This window comes from Mixophyes fleayi, chromosome 3 (assembly GCF_038048845.1).
Source record: "Mixophyes fleayi isolate aMixFle1 chromosome 3, aMixFle1.hap1, whole genome shotgun sequence".
In the NCBI taxonomy this organism is placed as follows: Eukaryota; Metazoa; Chordata; class Amphibia; order Anura; family Limnodynastidae; genus Mixophyes; species Mixophyes fleayi.
This window is the reverse complement of record NC_134404.1, coordinates 136,974,820-136,993,803: the sequence shown is the minus strand read 5'-3', so window position 1 is coordinate 136,993,803 and position 18,984 is coordinate 136,974,820. Positions and strand designations below refer to the sequence as shown.

At 39.4% G+C, this 18,984-nt stretch overlaps 1 protein-coding gene across 3 annotated transcripts in view; it reads right to left on the bottom strand.

The window, feature by feature from the left end:
• DVL3 (dishevelled segment polarity protein 3) overlaps window positions 1–15,560 on the bottom strand; it is a 75,102-nt gene extending 59,542 nt beyond the window's left edge. For all 3 annotated transcript variants that reach the window (XM_075202417.1, XM_075202414.1, XM_075202416.1), the window contains exon 1: window positions 14,924–15,560. In XM_075202417.1, the coding sequence (XP_075058518.1) occupies window positions 14,924–15,084 (161 nt within the window). In that variant the 5' untranslated portion in view covers window positions 15,085–15,560. The remainder of the gene's footprint in view (window positions 1–14,923) is intronic.
• Window positions 15,561–18,984: the final 3,424 nt, after the last annotated feature.

The window sequence follows — 18,984 nt, the reverse complement described above, 5'->3', positions numbered from 1 at the left end:
AAAGCCATTTTGCCTGCCAAAAGAAGAAAAAAAAAAGATGAAGTGCTTCTAAAGCAGGATAACCACTCTTGAAAAATGTTTCTCTCAGCAGAAGAGAGATCCCCTATGTGCACCTAGTCAACACACAGCAACACAAACGGAACCGTGGCAAGAGAGGGTGCCAAAAGCTTCAGCCAAGAATTTTTACCACAAGTGTGATCAGCCTACCGTAAACACCATTTCACAGGAACATGGTTAGCTGCTGAAAGAGGAGTACCATATAGATTTCTGGGGGAAAAATCCAGCCAGTTCAGTATAAAAACCATGCGCAAACAATGCCTGTTCAGAAGTATGCATTTGGTCATATTGTTTTCTTAAATCATAAAATGAAAATTGATTTATAAAAAAACCGTAAACCACTAAAAAAAACACAAAATACTATGTAAAGTAAAAAAACAAAAAAAAAAAAAAACACCTCACAATTCTGTGGCTTTTTTAAAATATAGATTAGAATTACTAAAATATTACTCCCTTTTGTTAAGATCCATCTGTATACAATTTAAGTGTTTTAAATGATTCCTAAATAAATACCACAAGTCTACCACAGGTCCAACCTTTCCAAACTAATATTGCATGGCAAAAGATACACACACACACACACACACACATATATATACATATATATATACAAACACACACACACACATACACGTGTGTGCGCTTGTATATACATATATTATACACACACATACATATATTCACTGTGCAGTGTCCCGGAATGGCCACAATATACTATGCAGTGATTTTTAGGCAAAAGTGATCAGATTTTTCCCTTAAAAAACCAACACACACGAGCGTAACTTTTCACCGTATAAACTGTAAAAAAGCACAGCATTGCTGTGTCCTCCGTACATCACAGCTAAATGAATCTGCCCCCTAGAGTTTGCCATCAAACATGCAGGAAACCAACTGGACGAAGATTCTATTGTCCGAGTCTAACAATAAGCTTTCCGGCCTCAACACTATGTTTTGCTCAAAGCGAATATTGCACATCGTCCCGAGATCACTATCCCACCGAGAAGCATGATGGCGAGAGTAGAACACTATGGGGATGCTTTTCTAATTCAGGATCTGTAATAGGTAAATATAGATTATAAAAGGAGCAACACAGGCAAATATTGGAGAAAACCTACTACAGTGTATAAGTGCAAAGACTTCTAATCCAGCATTCAACACAAACAGCAAAAACCATGACTAAAATCCATCAGTGTCCTGTGGCAACCAAGTCAAAAGCACAACCCCAATGCATTAGTGAATCTGTGGAAGGATGTTCACCAACAGTCCCCATCCAACAAATGTGTAAAGCTGGTAGAGACTTACCCAAACTAGGCTAAGAGTACGTTTACCATGTATAAAAACAATGAGATTAGTATTTATGTAATCATTGTATGTTTGTTATTTTTAAAGTAAGAAAAAAAAAAAAGTTTTTTTTTGCATTACTGAATAGTGTGTGTTAAACCAGAGGTAAATAGAAAAATGCTAAAAAGGAAGCATTTTTGTTTAGTTTTAACTAGAGATGCTCAGGCTCGCTTCCCCAAGAACTGAACACACCCGAACTTGGCAGATCCGAGTACCGAGCCGAGCCGGCTCAGTACTTTCGCACGTCCTCGGAATTGAAAACGTTGTCGGATCTCGCGAGCTTTGTATTCTATAAGTACCGCCTTCCACGGCCATTCATCGCCATTTCACAGAGGGACACAGACGGGGTAGCACAGTTCTTGGCAGTCTCTAGTGCAGTTGGGCAGCGTCATAAGCAGAGAAGAAAGAGGAGGGGTAGCAGTGTTCTTCAAAGTCTCCAGTGACATTCAGGAGAGCTCCATTGCTAATTGTCACTGCTGAAATGCAAATAATAGGTCTGGCAGGCTTGGTCTTCTAAATCTGCAGTCTTTGTTTGAAAGTGTATGAAAATAATATTGTGACCTGTGAGGTGGTCAAAATTGACTGCAAATGGCTTGAAATTAGTGTTATGTAATAATGTAGAGAGGGGGTAGAAGGGAACAAAAACATGTGGTTTTAGTCAAAAATAAAATAGGGATTTTAGAAACAAAATTGTGATCCAAAACCAAAACACAAGGGCTTTTCTTGCTAAAACCAAAACACAAAGTTAATCCAGATCCAAAACCAGAACACAGGGGTTATAAACAAACAAATTAGTATTACAGTATACCAGACACAAATCTTGACATTCTACTTGTTGACAGTTATAAGGCATAAGCATTTTTGTACTGTGCTTTTCTTGGAACAGCAAGGTTGTAACCAAATATAGTTATTTGCAAAATGCCATAGTAGTGTGGTAATGGTGATAAAGTTGCCCCAGATACATTTTTAGCACACTTCTAACCATAGGCCTGCTCTGAATCACAAGTATTCTTTGGAGTAAAAAACAAAACACATATTGAAAACTCAGCAAAAAGAGTAGTTGAATGGACTATACAAGGCACCAAGCAAGAAAGAGATTAAGTATATTTGGACTGATATGAAAGAGAAAGAAAGGTTAAGAGCCATGGGACCTCATTCACCTTCCACCTAAATGGAGTTTTGACACCTTTCTTTACTGTAAAGTCACTGCTTAAGCAACTATACAGTTTCACATCTTGTGAGTCCTGCAGCCACTGTAGGAGGAGGAGAAGCTGCCAGGTAATGCTTTACAAGTTGACAAAGAAGAGTTTCTGGTCTAAACAACAAGTTTTAGCCAGGAAAGTTTCCATATCTTTCAACAGTTATTAAAGGGTGATGTGAAATGGCAAGAAAAAAAAAAAATAGCATTCATAGGGCTCATTTCACTCCGTGCCAGCACAAGTTTCTGGGTGGTTGACGATTACCTGCCATTACCTGCACTTCTGCTGCATGCATCTTTTCCTGCGTGTAAGAGCTCCCATGTGACTGGGGATGAGCGCTGCCCATTCACTGTGTCAGCACAAAGCAATTTGAGCATTATGGATGCTAGTGGGTAGCATAGGATGCACGAGACACTATTCCAAGGAATCTTTCAATTGGAAACTCCAAAAACAAAAGTAACAAAAATTATTAACTCTGCCCAATTAATTTAATAAATGGGATAAATGAGTATTAACAGATAAATAATGCAGCTAATTGTGTTACAGAGAAGTCAACACATCACACTGTCTTGTCAAGATAACAACGTGAAGGGTTGCATAAGAGTCAAGGGAGTAGATTTATCAACCTTTCTAAAAAAAGAAAAGTGGAGGTGTTGCCTATTGCACCCAGACTTTAGCCATCATTCAGTACGTTACAGAAAATGATAGCAAGAATGTAATTGGGGGCTATGGGAAACAGCGCCACTTTTCCTTTTAGAAAGTGTGATAAATTTACCCAAAAGGCATTCATTTCAATTACATAGATGTAATAAGCACAGGATGCACACAGTTGTATTCATGTACAAGAGACAAACACCGGAAAAAAAGTTAGCGCTCCTTCAATGTTCTCCCCAGAAAATGTTGTCAGCTGGGTGGGGACAGTTGTAATACTTTACAATAATAATGAAAACTGTTGGAAGTTATTGCCCCCATCCCTGGTCCGACTGGTGGTGAGTGGTCTAACACACAGCTGGCTGTAGTGCTCACGTAGTGCCTGTTCTAATAGGAGAAACAATGGTTTATTCTATTATAATAGGACTTTTTTGGGCTCCTAAAGCAGGGTGGCAAGTAACCCGGGAAATTTAAAATTACTAAACCTTTGCGCATCTGATTATATTTGGTGCATTATAGGTGATTTTTAAAGTTGTTTTGCATCATGAATTGCAAAAAAAAAAAATAAATCAAGAGCCAAGAGCTTGGTCAACTTAAAAGGTTAGTTTAATAAAGACAACTTCTCCATTTTTGCAAGAAAATGTGTACATTAACTCAACCTCAGTTTCTCTTCAAAGCATAGTAAGTATCAGTGTCACTTGACAAATAATTTGGATGAGCAAGCAGAATTCAAGCCTCCTATGACTTCTAGCCGCTACAGATTGTGTGCAGGATATTTAAGGGAGGTTTTTTTGTGCTCTCTGCAGATGTGAGATTCCCATCGTGGGAGGCAGTCACCCCCTCTGCCTGCAGTCCTCAGATGGTCTGGCAAAGTGCTTGAAGGGGAGGGAGACCATGTTAAAATGCCCAAGGCCAGCCCCAAATTCCTGTCTGCTTGTGATCGCAGAAACCATAGATCAGATTCCATATGCCTGACTCTGCATACAAAAATGAATGTGCTGTATGAGAGGGTTCAACCAGGATGTCAGTTATGTACTAAATAACGTAAATCTGTTACAGTATTTGTCATTTATAAAATTAAGACTGCCTTTATTAGGCTTTGTTTAATCTGCAAGTGGAGCTAAATGGAATTGCTGCCTGGAGAGTTTGTACAGGTAGCAAAATTGCAAGCAGAAATAGTAAGGCCCAAGTCACCAGACCCAACTGATGGTTTGACAGCGTAATAAAATAGCATTTTACATCTGAATCATACATTCCGAGAGGTGCAAATGCGCACACACACACACACAATAAAATAATAATTTCAGGCTACCTTTTGCTTGAAAGTTATTGTATCACCTTTCATGAAGGTGTTTGGGTATAGTAGGAGTACAATAATTGCTCAGGTGAGAAACAAGTCTTTGTAATAAACAACACACACACATATACACTAATTACATAATCACAATAACATAATAAAAAAGCTCAGGAGATTAATCTCCTAATCAGACAATTTTCATTGGGTTAATTGTGGCTTTCATACATGCTGTGCTACACAAGCAATTTTCAATTGCTAGTAGCGGTACCATGATCCCCTTCAATCCCACAATGCTGTGATTTAATTGCCCCTTATAAACTTCGGGTGACTGATCTCCACCATTAAAATTTAATCTCATTGCCAGAGATTTTAGGACTGTGGACAGGAACGGACGATGTGCAATTGAGGATAGAGGAAACAGATTAATATACAGAGATTGGCAAACAACACCATGCCTCAACAATACCGACAGTTATTAATAATGATTGACATATAAAAAGATAAAACATGACTTGGTAATAGGTTTTAGATCTAAACTACCATGAGGAATCATTACTGGGACATGTTGCCAGTTACACCCTGCTTAGGAAAGAGTAGGAAAAAAAGGAAGGTGGGAGTGGTTTTATATGTCAAGAATAAGAAATGGGTGGTATGCTGGCAGAATGGTTCAAAGTGCTGCCATGTTATTAAATTCTGACCAGAGCACTGTGTGAAGCTTGTACATTTTCCCCATGTTTGTATTGGTTTCCTCCCACAGTGCAAAAGCAAAGTAGTAGGTTAATATTCGTGTGTGTTGGTCTAAATTCTCTACCACGCAAAGCTCCACTGGGGTAGAGACTAATGTGAATAATTAAACATTCTCTATACAACTTGCTGAGCAATATTTAGGTGCTATGTAAAGGACAATAATAATAATAAAAAAAATAATTGGAAAAAGTGTTTTATATAAAATTAAACTAGCGCTAAAGAGATGACCGATTTCATATGTATTAAAACCCTAAGAAATGGACATAGGCTCAATGAGAAGAAAAAGCATCTAAAGCAGTCTAGCAGACACTAAAAAACAATAACAGCTCTGGTAAAATGCATGTAAACAGGTCCCACATGAGAAATCATTTATTCTATTGTCACAATACTCACCAACACAGTTACTAGCATTTCCTAACATTGCGATAGCATTCCAATTCTCTGAAATGCATTTGTTTGTGAAAATGCACAATTTAGATTTGCATTTACTGTGAGAAACCACATTGGGAAAGCTTACAGTGAGCCCCTACACGCTGGCAGAATACGCTAGTATGACATGCTTTCTTTATTTCCATTTTTATTAGCATTAAAACAAAAACCGCAAAAAACATTGAATGTAGCCTAAAACATGCTAAAGGATAAACAAAAGACAACTAAAAAGTCAGTAAACAAAGGGTTAGAAAAAGGTTTTTTAGCGAAAGGGAGTAGTAGTAGTAGTAAAGGCTAAAAAACGGATGATGAATATTATAAGGAGACTACCTAAATAACTATTCTCACTCTGTATTTACTGTTGGGGCAAAAGATATACCTAATTGATCTGTAGATTCAAACAGATTTACCATAAATAAAAAGTAGATAATTCAACAGACACAGATAGTATACATCGAAGAGTATTTAAAAACAAAAAACAAAAAAACAACTAAGTATAGCTTGCAATGACCTTAACCAATCTTTTAATCAAATCCCTGCCGACAAGCATCATTCGAGGTGGAGAAAGGAAATGTAGTTCCACGATACTAAAAAGGCAGTACGGAAGACTTATCTATAGACATGGGAATCACATCAATAGCATGGAAATTAATAGCACCACCTTGAAAAAAGTCAAACATAAAATATCAAGGGCAGCATAGAGATTTCTTACTGGCAGATTATAGCAAACAAAATCTAATAGCTATTTTTCTTGACTTGGTAACGTAAGTGACGATTACTGTCTATAGCTTATTTAGAGATTATAATGGCATTTGATACAGTATTCCACAATAAAGTAATACAGAAACTGAAAATCTTTGTTTTTGAATGAAAGATAGCGGTCCCAGGATAAGGACAAGAACACTGTTGTAGCCAATGGTCCTTGGAGTTAGAGTTTCATATGATATACAGGTAAGAAAGCATTGTAGTCAAACAAAGAATACTTTGCTGTATGGGAAGAGCAATGTTATATTATAACTTCATAGGTGGTCAGTAAGACATCACTTCATGTACTGTGTACACTTCTGGAGGCCCTATGCCCAAAGACATTGCTAAAATAGTATATGGGCTGCATTAACAAAAGTTATCAGGAAAGACTTCAGAAGCTGAAAATGTACAGATTAGCAGAGAGAAGGGACAGCGGTCTTAAGAAAGAAACATTCAGATATGTGAAAAGTATTAGTAGAGTTCAGGAAAGCAGCATTTTCAAAAACAAAGGCTTTGTACAACAACAGCTACATAAGGAAAAGCATTCATTTTTTATTTACAGAAAAGTTGATAGATCCATGGGATAGTCTTCCAGTTGTGGTTGGGAACCTGTACAGTAAAAGTAAAGTATATTTGACTATTAAGACTCTGCTGAACATAAAAAAATAAAAAATAATAATCCTCTCCAAAACACAGGTCTACTCTGCCATCAATTTATATGTCTCTGTTATATCTTGCAATGAAAAGTGGCCTGTGTAGCCCAGGCCTAAGACAAATGATCATTATTTATAAGGCGCTACAAGGTTCCGCAAGGCGCCAGACAGAGTCGATTAGACCATACAACTAAATGGCAAAACAAGTACAAAAGTGACAAAATTATATAAATACAAAACAAATTTACAACCCACACAATTACATAATGAAGCAAGAAAAACACTAGGAGTGAGGGTCATGCTGGTGAGAGCTTACATTCAAGAATTACATTTTCACAAATTTGAAAGTTTAATCATGCTCACTTGATGTTTATCCAAAATGATTAATCATGCAGGAAGTAACAAGTTACTCAGAATCTTCCTCTGTACAGGAAGATAGATACCAGGAAGAGACAGAAAAGCAGTATATATATCTGTTTTAAACGATAAGAGGTTGCTACTGCTTATACCAACTTTGCAAGATAAAGGATAACACACACAGGAAAATATGGTGTACACTTAAGTGAACCATGTTTTGGGCTTTTTTTTTTTTTTGTTGTCAGAAACGTTAATAAAAGAGAGCACTCATTAGTTGCTCACTGAATTTATGACATTTCTTACCTTTTTCCGATGTTGTCAACTTGTGTTACTATTGAGAATGTAGCATTTATTTTCACTCCAGTATTATGTTTCTGTGCTGTTCTCCAGATTGGAATGAGTAAATGTCAAGACTAGCAAGCTATAGGTTAATTATACATGATAGGAGTAGAGATCTTAAAAGTAACTTAAAAACCATCACCATCTTTCATTTATATAGCGCCACTAATTCCGCAGCGCTGTACAGAGAACTCATTCACATCAGTCCCTGCCCCATTGGAGCTTATTGTCTAAATTCCCTAATATAGACACACACTCCCACACATAGGCATATACATACAGACAGAGAGGTAGAGACTAGGGTCAATTTTTGATAGCAGCCAATTAACCTACCAGTATGTTTTTGGAGTGTGGGAGGAAACCGGGGCACCCGGAGGAAACCCACGCAAACACAGGGAGAACATACAAACTCCTCACAGATAAGGCCTTGGTCGGGAATCGAACTCATGACCCCAGTGCTGCGAAGCACAAGTGCTAACCACTAGGCCACTGTGCTGCCCACAGCCACAGACATCAAATCCCTACAGTGCTTTCCACATCTGCAGCAGAATATTACTATTTGAGCTGTCGGCTAGAATATCTGCAATCCTGATATTAAATAATTGCTCCACCCATGAGAGATGAAACTCAGCATAACCAGTTTAGGAGAGATGGTCTTTCCCAACTACAAAATATCCAATGCAGCTACCAAGCATCGATCAGTGGTCAGCACCTCATTCAGCAGATCCTCCACATCCATGGAGTAAAGAGGAACCGCCCATCCACCAAAATGAGTGTGCCCAGGCTTGACTAACTCAGGACTCCTCCTACGATCCGTAACCTGGCCCAAAGTCTGCATCCCGACATAGCCTCCTAAGAATACAGAGCAAACTCACCTGCTCAGCAGCTTTCTTTGACTACATATACAAGACTCACAATACCCCAGGAATTCCGGTGCCTAGACCCGACCACCTGCCGGCAATTATAAAGAGCAGCCCACAATCATACCTCGATCAGGCCTGTCTGCTGAGCAGCTTTTCCAGTAAACCACAAACAAGATATTGCATACGACAGCCAACCAGTTCCAGGGTCTGTACTCCTACAGGCACCATCAAATTATTATATGAATAATATTCTGTGAAAAAACAGGTGTATATTCAAACACCAGCCAGCAGATGACCGTTCTACAAACACAGTAACTACAAAACAGTGACGGACAATTAAACAAGGTCAGGCCAAAGAGAAGTAACTTCCCTTGAAGATCACTGTTACATTTTTCCCAATGCATTAAGGGTTGTCTTTTACACACAGATATACAAAACCCTCAAATTTGAAGAGGCAATAAAAAAAAATCAATAAAATCCTTCCTTTATTATGATGATCCCCTGCTCCACACTTTAGATATTTAAAGAAATTTGCTCTTTAAAGAATCCAAGACTTAAACAATGTGTTTTTGTTATTTCGTTCAGCCATCTTCCTTTGCACACAAAAGCTACATTAGCATATAATTAATTGAATCTGCAAATCCGAAGCATATTTTTACATAAACAAAGCCACCAAGCAAATTACTTTAAAATATATGTTGTTCCAACACAACATTTAATCACAGTGTGTCAACTGGGTGAGTATATATAAAGACATTGCAAACATTACCCTGTGCTTAGAATTTGCTTCTCTCTGCTAAAATTATACATTTTATGGACCAATGATATAAATATTAATCTGATCTAGCCTCTTAGAACTTCAATGGTCATTCAGGATTTAAAGTCTTCAAATAATATACCAATTTAAAAATCAAATCTAAAAGCTGCTGGAAAATAACAAGTTCAACTGTCTTTGCTGTTGCCATCTCTGTGCGATATCTGCGGCCTCCTTGGTGGAAGCTGCTATAGCCACAACTTCTATAAACATGGCTAACCATTGCCTGGCTCTGTGTTTCGCAGGGAGCAGGATACAAAATTTAATACGGAGCAAACAACTACTCCAAGCTGCCAGATAACCAATTCCCATATAGCACAGAAGATAAAGCCTCCTCCACAACCAGAAGAGGAAAGAGGTACAGTTTAGATAAATGATGGAGAGTCACAGTTACCAGTAGCAGGCTCTCTTAAAATTTCTACAATGGCAACTTTACTATAGGTGGCTTACAATGCTTCCACGTGACAGTGGCCACACTCTCCCCACCAACAGCTGCAATTGTTATTCCACTAACATATATAATCCCACACCTCTTAGACAGTAAGCTCATTTGGTCACAACATCTTTTCCTTCTGTTCCATGCTATTTATATTACAATCCCCTCACTGTACAACACTATGTAATACGTTGGCACTTTATAAATAAATAATAATTGCTGCTAACAGTTATGGTGTCTGTAGCTGGTGGGGAGTGCTGGCGCCAAATTGCCATTTGGAGGAGTTTGAGGTACCTCTGGGTACGTTAGTTCTCAATTTAAAAACACATATGTATGACCCAAAAATAAGGACTCATTGTTTAGAGTTAGGACCACCCTATTAGCAGAAGCGCCGTGAAGTGGCAGGTGGCTTTCCATATATTTGTAAATGTGTGCAACTGAGATTTCTGCATTTTTATGTACAAATAGAAATAGCAACTCCTTTGCTGGTTATAGCAGTGTGCTGGGGGATTTTTCTCTGTACAGTTAGCATTCCCAAATGGTGAGCCCGATACACAATTCTTTTATAAATATAATTTATTACCAGTTCTAACATGAGCTCAAAACGGAGTAGTCAGCCCCCGAGTGTATGAGGACATTTGACTACTGTTTTCCTCCCCCTTCAGAAAATGTCTACTTTATACTTCTCTCAGGGAATCCCACACACATTCTCCCTGGCAAAATATTCCTAGCTCTATTATAAACTTAGATCAAGCTAGTTCCCATAGGGGGCTCAACACTCCGTAGAAACAAACATTCACTTTTGCATAAGCTTTTTGCAGAGCTAAAAATAATCTAATCTATGAGATCATCTAGATTATGATTTGTGAAATGTAAAGTGTAAGACTTGTTATAAAAGCAAAAAGCTACTAAGAGCCAATCAGCAGAAGATTTGAGGCTGGGAATGATACTATTTAAGAATGTCACAGTCTGGAGCAGTCTTCCCTCACCAGAAAGTACCTGATCTACAAAGGCGTATCTTCCAGTACAGCTCCACTGCTATACACATCTAACCCTCACCACTGCTCAGCTGCAATCAAATATTCCATTGCTAACGATTCATCCTGCATCCCTGGGAACACATTAAGCAAGCATTTAATTGTCAGCTTTCCTTGACATCAAACCCACACTTCATACATTTATACACACACACACACATTACATCAGGGCTCCCATATGCTGCATAAATGATTACTTTTAAATGTTACTATATTTTTTTTGTATCAATACCCTACATTGGCGGTTCCCAAAGTGTGCGCCACAGCTCCAAGGGGTGCCGCGGCGCTGTAACAGGGGTGCCGCGGCTGGGAACAGAAGAAAAAAAAAAAATTACCAATCCGGCGGCGCCCGGGACCCAGCATATTCCTCTCCTTGCATCTCACTGAATGTCGGGCGTGATGTTAACACGCCCGACATTCAGTGACAGGCAGCAGGAGAGAGGAGGATGCTGGGTCCAGGGCGCCGCCGAATCTAAGTTTTTTGTTGTTTTTTTTTTTTTTATTCTCTTCCTGGCCCCTGGGAGTGTGTGGAGATGCAGAGGGGGCACAGAGAGCGTGGAGATCATCATCATCATTTATTTATATAGCGCCACTAATTCCGCAGCGCTGTACAGAGAACTCACTCACATCAGTCCCTGCCCCATTGGGGCTTACAGTCTAAATTCCCTAACACACACACACACACACAGACTAGGGTCAATTTGTTAGCAGCCAATTAACCTACCAGTATGTTTTTGGAGTGTGGGAGGAAACTGGAGCACCCAGAGGAAACCCACGCAAACACGGGGAGAACATACAAACTGCAGAGGGGGCACATAGAGTGTGGAGATGCAGAGGGGGCATTAGTATTATTTTTGCATACAACTAAATAAGTATCTTGTCCTGACCTAAATACTTATTACGTGTTTTTGACCCAACTGCTTATAAAACGGGACTGCTCGGTAATTATTTTGGAGGGGTACCTTGAAAAAATTATGGAGACTAAGGGTGCCCAGAACTGCAAAAGTTTGGGAACCACTGCCCTACATAATAATCTACCATTTGTCTCATGACTGCACATTCTGTGTCAACCCTATATGTCCTTGTTCTGTTTCTATGTACGATTTGTTTGTGTGGTTTTTTAGCTCCTTATAAATATAAGAGGATTATGATAATGGTGGGAAAACAAGGCCTCAAACTATTTTTGTGAAAGACAGGAAAATGTAAGCACCTCTAATTTTGAACTCAGAGTAACCCATCCAGGTTCCCTGTAATGTTATCATTTTTCCATGTACACACATAGTTGCCCTTAATTAGATAACAGTATAAAATGTATTGTAGCAGATAACTGAAGGCTTTAGGACTCAATCACACATGTGCTGAGAAAATGGGTAAAAACTTATGAAAACCAACATGCACTTTAGACATGTTTTAACGTGTTTCCATGTTCTCCAGACGATTCAAGCTCTCATAATACAGTCCACTGGACTGGCAGCACAAGTTATGCTGGTTACACACTGATGCAAGTATCGTGTAGATCACAGTATAAACGTCCACTTGGTCAGATACTGCATTAGTGTGTACACTCCCATGATCATGTTTTAGGGCACCAAAGCACATTGCATCTGTTGATTTGGTTTTCCAAACGTCCAATGATGTTGGGCAAATATAAAAGTGTGTATGTACACATGACAGCCAGTATAGGAAGTTATCTATAGAGTGCACCAAGTCGCAACCTTTTCAGCAGGTGGTTATGAGAGATGAAGAGCTCAGATCTGTAGGTAATTTGTGTAGGTGTGTACACATAAATCTGCATGCTTCTCAGAACTTTCAGTTATTGGTAAAATCGTTACAGACATCGCATCTGAAGTCATTTTCTATAGTGTGTACCCAGCTTAAACGCGTGGAAAAAAATAAGATGTGCCACATTCTAAAATTTTACACAATAGTGGAAACATCCCATTAGAAGCTGTTCATGCATTTGTAGGGGATCGCGGATAACGAGCGCATTAATAGCAGATAGGTCTGACTGAGCCCTTGATGTTGATCACTTACTCAGAGATTGGGGGGGGGGGGGGTCAGTCAGTTTGTTTATGACTAACTGCATTTGTATGCATGTCCTTCCAATTTAACTATGTATCTATTGTTTTCCTGTAAATATAAAACATTTGTTATAAAATAAAAGCATTGTTATTGTGTGACTAATATTCCTACACCTAAAGTATCACCGTTGTGCAATGTATACTTGTAAACTGACAGCATCATCTGGTAGTAATCCTCAAACATGTATTGAGAGCTACCTGCAACTCTGGACATGCTCCAAGCTCTCATATTGCCTGAGAATTATAGACCTAAGGACGCACTACTGCTTTTGAACTTAACCGCAAACCCAAACCAGTGAAGACATATTGGAAGGGAACTTAATCCTTTACCTGCCAATAAAGTTATGCAGAAAAAATGCAACACATGAAAATCATAAACTCAGAGAAAACTTAATCCAGACCGAAGTAACATAATACTAGCACCAGGTTTCAAAGTCATTATTAAAAATAATTTCTAAACTCCAAGCCTGAGCCAATTAATTTACATTAACTTGCTGGTAAAAAGAAATGCAATAAACTTTCAAAACCCATGACATTCTGGGCCTGACTGTACTGGAGGACAGCATTCATCTGCCATTTGATTATTTTTGTGACTGCTAGAATCTACACATTTCATCTCAATGAAAGGGAGATAAAAAAAAAGTCAGATCAATGCGTTGAAGTAGAAGTAACTAATGAAGCAGCAGAAGGCTTATATAAATAGCATAGACTACAATAGCAGTTAATGTTTGTTAACCTTTGCCAGTGGTTTACATTTAGCAGGAAGACTTCGTTACTTTTTCCAAACTCTTCCTGGGTGCCTGTCACACCAGTGTTAACTCCCGTAGCTGTGCTCACTCTTCCCCAGACAAAGAGCCTGGGCAGAGCTTAAGGGAGCGCTCAAAGAGAACAGTCCTAGATCTGTGCTATTGTATTTATTTACATCTTGAAACCGATGCAGTGTTCATACCATTATTGCCCATATATGACTAGTTACATCACTAAGGCTATTTACTGTCTATCACAATCTTCTCAGCTTAATGACACAAATGTGTGCAGTTTTAGAATCACTGCAATGTTATTATTCTCTAATCCTACAGAACAATGAACCCATGTCACTCAACATTAGGGTTTCTGGACTTATTTTTCTTGGGTATTTTGACCTGTGTTAGTTTGCCAAAAGGGAAGTCTTGAAAATAACGTGAAACATACAAACCAACCATATTTACCTCACAATTTTGTAGTTTATGATCAGGTTTCCTAAAACTATGATTTCCCACATACATGTAAAAATAATCGGTTCTGTAAAATGTTAGCTGTAGATTAATTTAAAATCTGCATTTCAACCAGATTCTAAATTCAAGAGAAGCTCATCTCCAAAAAGTAATGTATCCAGACTATTAACCTATCCTTCTGGTGTTCAGATTATTGAATTGTAAAGGGTCCTCACAGAACAAAGCACACAATATGCCTAAAGCAAAATAAGTCACCTTGCTTACAAAATACATTCATATTCATGAAGATAAATCCATGGTTAAAATGCTAAAAATCAGAAACATTTATGAAAAAAAACAAACAAAAACAAACAAAAACAAACAAAAAAACCAACAACACACGCACACAAACATTATGCAGAAGAAATCCTAATTCCCAAAAGAAGGTGCCTGGTGCTGATCCCCTTGTATAACGTATCTCAAAATTACCAAAACTAAACCTACAGTGCCACCCAAAAACTGCTCTGTAACCATAAATCTGTGTAACTTTTTGTAAAAGCAATTGTGTTGCACCTGAAATAATATGCTTACATTATGTAATTCATAGAAACATGATGCTTAGCACACTATAGTAACCTATTGTCTCAAAGATATTTTGCCCTGGTTATTCTACGCTACTCACCCAAAGTCATCGTCCATAGACTTGAAGAAGAACTTGTAGTTGGGTTTGTTTAGCACCCCCTTAAAATCTCCCAGTGTCACTCGATCAGAGGGCACCGGCAACTTCACCAAATACGGCGTCTCCTGCTCATCCAGGTGGTAGATAACCTTGGTCTCCCCCATTATAATCCAGCCGGGGTGAGAGGACCACAGAGGCAGGCAGCACTTTATCCAGGTGTAGGAAGGGGCCCAGCCCCAGTAGCTGTCATTCACGGGAGGCCATAGGAATAAAGAGGAGACGCAGACTGGCCGGGTGACAACACAGAGGCTATGGGATGGAAGAGGGCGGTCAGCCTGCTCGCGGGGAGGTATCCAGGCAGGCTGGCTGGGTGAAGGGATGAGGGGACACTAATAAACAGTTTAGTGTGTGTGTGGCCTGTCAGACCTGGCTTCACATGAGGTCCCCTGGTACTCGCTCCCGACACTAACAAGTGCCCTTTACTCCCCGGGGACGTTGCGGCTCCCGGTGCCCACACAAAGGACTTGATCTATCCGCTCCGTGCGTGTTCCTAGCCGGTTTCTCTGTCTGTTTCTGTCACTCGGTGCCCGTCTCTTCAGCGCTGCGCATGCGTAATAGCAGCTGATTCCCAGCTGCTCTATGCGCATGCGTAGCAGAGGCGAGCCGTAATCGCTGGTCACACCTATTCTTATCACGTGACCTGGTGCAGATCCGGATATCCGCTCCATCCCCAGAAGCAGGGTCTATATTGCCATGTGAAACTTAATACACTATAATAAAAAATTACAACTCCGTTAAGAAACATACATTTTTGTTTTTAAGATAAGAAATAAAGACAAATAATGAATTTTCATTTTAAGAAATATGCCCGCTGCATTGACACTAGGTAAGACAAAGACTTATTTAGAAACAGCTGCATCGATTTGATGGCAATAGTATGTGGTATGAAATCAATCTAATACAGGAATTAACAATGAATACATTACACACAGAATATGTAATTTTCAATAAAGTCATAGTTAAGTTAAATGAATATAGGAGATTTTCAGCATGCACAGAAAATAAAGTGTTCAACTATATTTGCACACAGCAATACATTTTATTTTACCAAAAATGACAAGCATACTTTGACTCTTGGGTCATATCACCTTATTTCTCCTCTTACCCATTACAGCAAATTGCTGTGATCCTGTCATCTCGGGCTCATGCTATACCTAAAGAATTCATTTAGAGAAATGCAACATTCATTTTTTTTTTATATGTTGTTTATCTTTATTTATTACCTAAGATTTTTTTTTCCTGTCCTGGAACATGGCAGTGGGCATCAATGATTAATCCATTCTCACCATGTGAAGGGACAGGTCTAAACCTGAAAAATAGATTCCATCAGTCTCTTTTCCTGTGTCTCACATGCAAGGTTATCTTACAACAGTATAAGGAACCTAACATGTCTATCTATATACATTTGTTAAATGGATACTGATTTTTATCTTGTTAGAGTTCTTAACATGATCGCTCAATATTTAGATCAAATGGTTGAGATTCTTATAAATAATATATAATGCTTTGCCCGTAGGCTGACTACACAGGCCCTAAGCCTGAAATATCTTCCTATTTTCCTATTTTGGTGGAATTTCTTGATGTTCCCATACCACTGGAGTAAATTGACCTGGCAGTCACATGATTTTCCAATAACAAGGCTTGGGAGTGGATGGCACAAATGTTTACAAAAATTTCAGACTAATATTTATTTCAAAACTTCATGGACAACTTTGGCAACCTAAGGTCGGATGTCTCTCTCACCCCATTAATATCGGATGCAATTATTATTATGATAAAGCCTGGCAATGACCTAATTTTCTCAGAGGCATAATGTCCTATACCCCTTTTGGCCACGGACATTAAGATACTAACCAAAATGTTAGTGATCAGATAACTATTTACACACCTGCAGATGTCGCATGCTGCAGATGAAGAGGCAGTGGTGGTGTCTTTGACTCAGTGAAGTGGGTGTATTTGCGGGAGGTTATGAAGCACCTTTTCATTGGGCCAAGCTGTTTTGGCTGGGTCTAATTACTTTACTCTTCCCCAGCAGCTAGGTCCTCTGTTAATGGTGCAGGTCCTTTTTATTTGGAGGGGGGGTGCGTCAGGGTTGCCCGCTTACGCCTGCATTGCTGACGTTGACCATTGAACCACAAGCTTGTCTCTTCAGAGCACATCCCAATTTCAGTCATTTAAAAAGCAGGCAATGCCATTATAGATAAAATTGCCCAATATGCTCAAATTATGCTTTTGTTCTTGGCTGACGCAAATGGTTCATTTGATAAACATCTTCTTCTTCATATACCTGGAACTCATACACATCTGGGGTCCCTTTTTTGGTAATAGCCCACCCATAATTGGGGCTGCTCCGCTCAAGAGCTTCCTCAAGGTTTTTGCGCAGACAGATTTCAGCAACTTGTACATATGCTGGTACTGTCAGATGGTCTTGCGAGCCTGAGTCTTAAGTGGGAAAGTGTTGATGAGTGGGATTGTGCCCTAGGTATGTACACCTTTTCATCATCATCATCATTTATTTATATAGCGCCACTGATTCCGCAGCGCTGTACAGAGAACTCATTCACATCAGTCCCTGCCCCATTGGAGCTTGCAGTCTAAATTCCCTAACACACACACACACACACACACACACACACACTAGGATCAATATTGATAGCAGCCAATTAACCTGCTAGTATGTTTTTGGAGTGTGGGAGGAAACCAGAGCACCCGGAGGTAACCCACGCAAACATGGGGAGAATATACAAACTCCACACAGATAAGGCCATGGATGGGAATTGAACTCATGACCCCAGCGCTGTGAGGCAGAAGTGCTAACCACTTAGCCACCATGCTGCCTCACCTTTTAAAGTTTAATGACAGCCTTACCTGAAATATTTCAAGAAAGATAACCAGTGAATCAAGTCAGACTAACATAAACGAAATTACTTTGAATGAAAAATCTTATTAAAAAAAAAGGATACACATCAAGGCTAATAAAAATCAGACCAAAAATGTTGAGCATTAATTTTTTTTTGCAATAATGATTTTATTAAAGTTTTTCCTTTTGGTTACATGGAACAAGAAAAAACAGAAAAACATACATTGTAAATTACAAGGGAGAAGAGGGGGGGGGGGGTCAAGGGGAGGGGTAGAGGGGGAGGCAATACACATCAGTATGAATAAATAGCATGAAACAGTGCCACTCTCAACATTTTACAGATTTTACAAATCGTTTGAGCAACAACAAAGATAGTAGCACTTTAATTTTACTGTGGAGAGTTACACGGGGTTCCCCCAGAGGCAGGCAGGGCTGAAGATTTGGCTGCATATCGATTCCATTCAAACCATATGATGTGGGGACAGGAGGCAGAGGAAGAGTAAGGGACTCCCAGCGTTTCCATGTCACAGCTTAACTGAACCTTAGAAATTATCTTGACTATGGAGGGCAGCGTAGCTGATTTCCAGGCTTAGGCAATCACCGCCAGGGTAGCTATAAAAATGTGGCCTATGACATACCGAACCCCCAATAGCACTTGGGGGGGAAAGAAATGTAAGAGAGCAACTTCTGGTGTACTAGGGATCGGAGTTCAAATAACTTTAGAATTTAAGGCGTACACCTCTGACCAAAGGTCTCTGACCACTGGACAACTCCAAAAAACATGAAAAATATCCCCTATTTCTCCACATCCACGCCAACAGATTCTGGACTGATGTGGCCATATCCTTATGCAACCTATCGGGGGTCATGTAGAGTCTATAAAGTAACTTGAAAGCATCTCCGAGTGATTCAAACACCTCGACATCCTGTGGGCATTTTGGTAGATTTTGTCCCACTGATCCGAGTCAAATTCCCGGCCAATATCCCTCTCCCAGGCTAGCTGGGAAGAGGCTTTTATCGGGTGCCGACTTGTGTTGAGGTTGGTGTACATGAAGAAGATAGCCGCTTTGGTACTGCCAGTTGAAAGTCTAGATAAAAAGAGAGCTGGTGGGTGTTGAAGGGAGGAGTCCCGTGGGTGCACGGA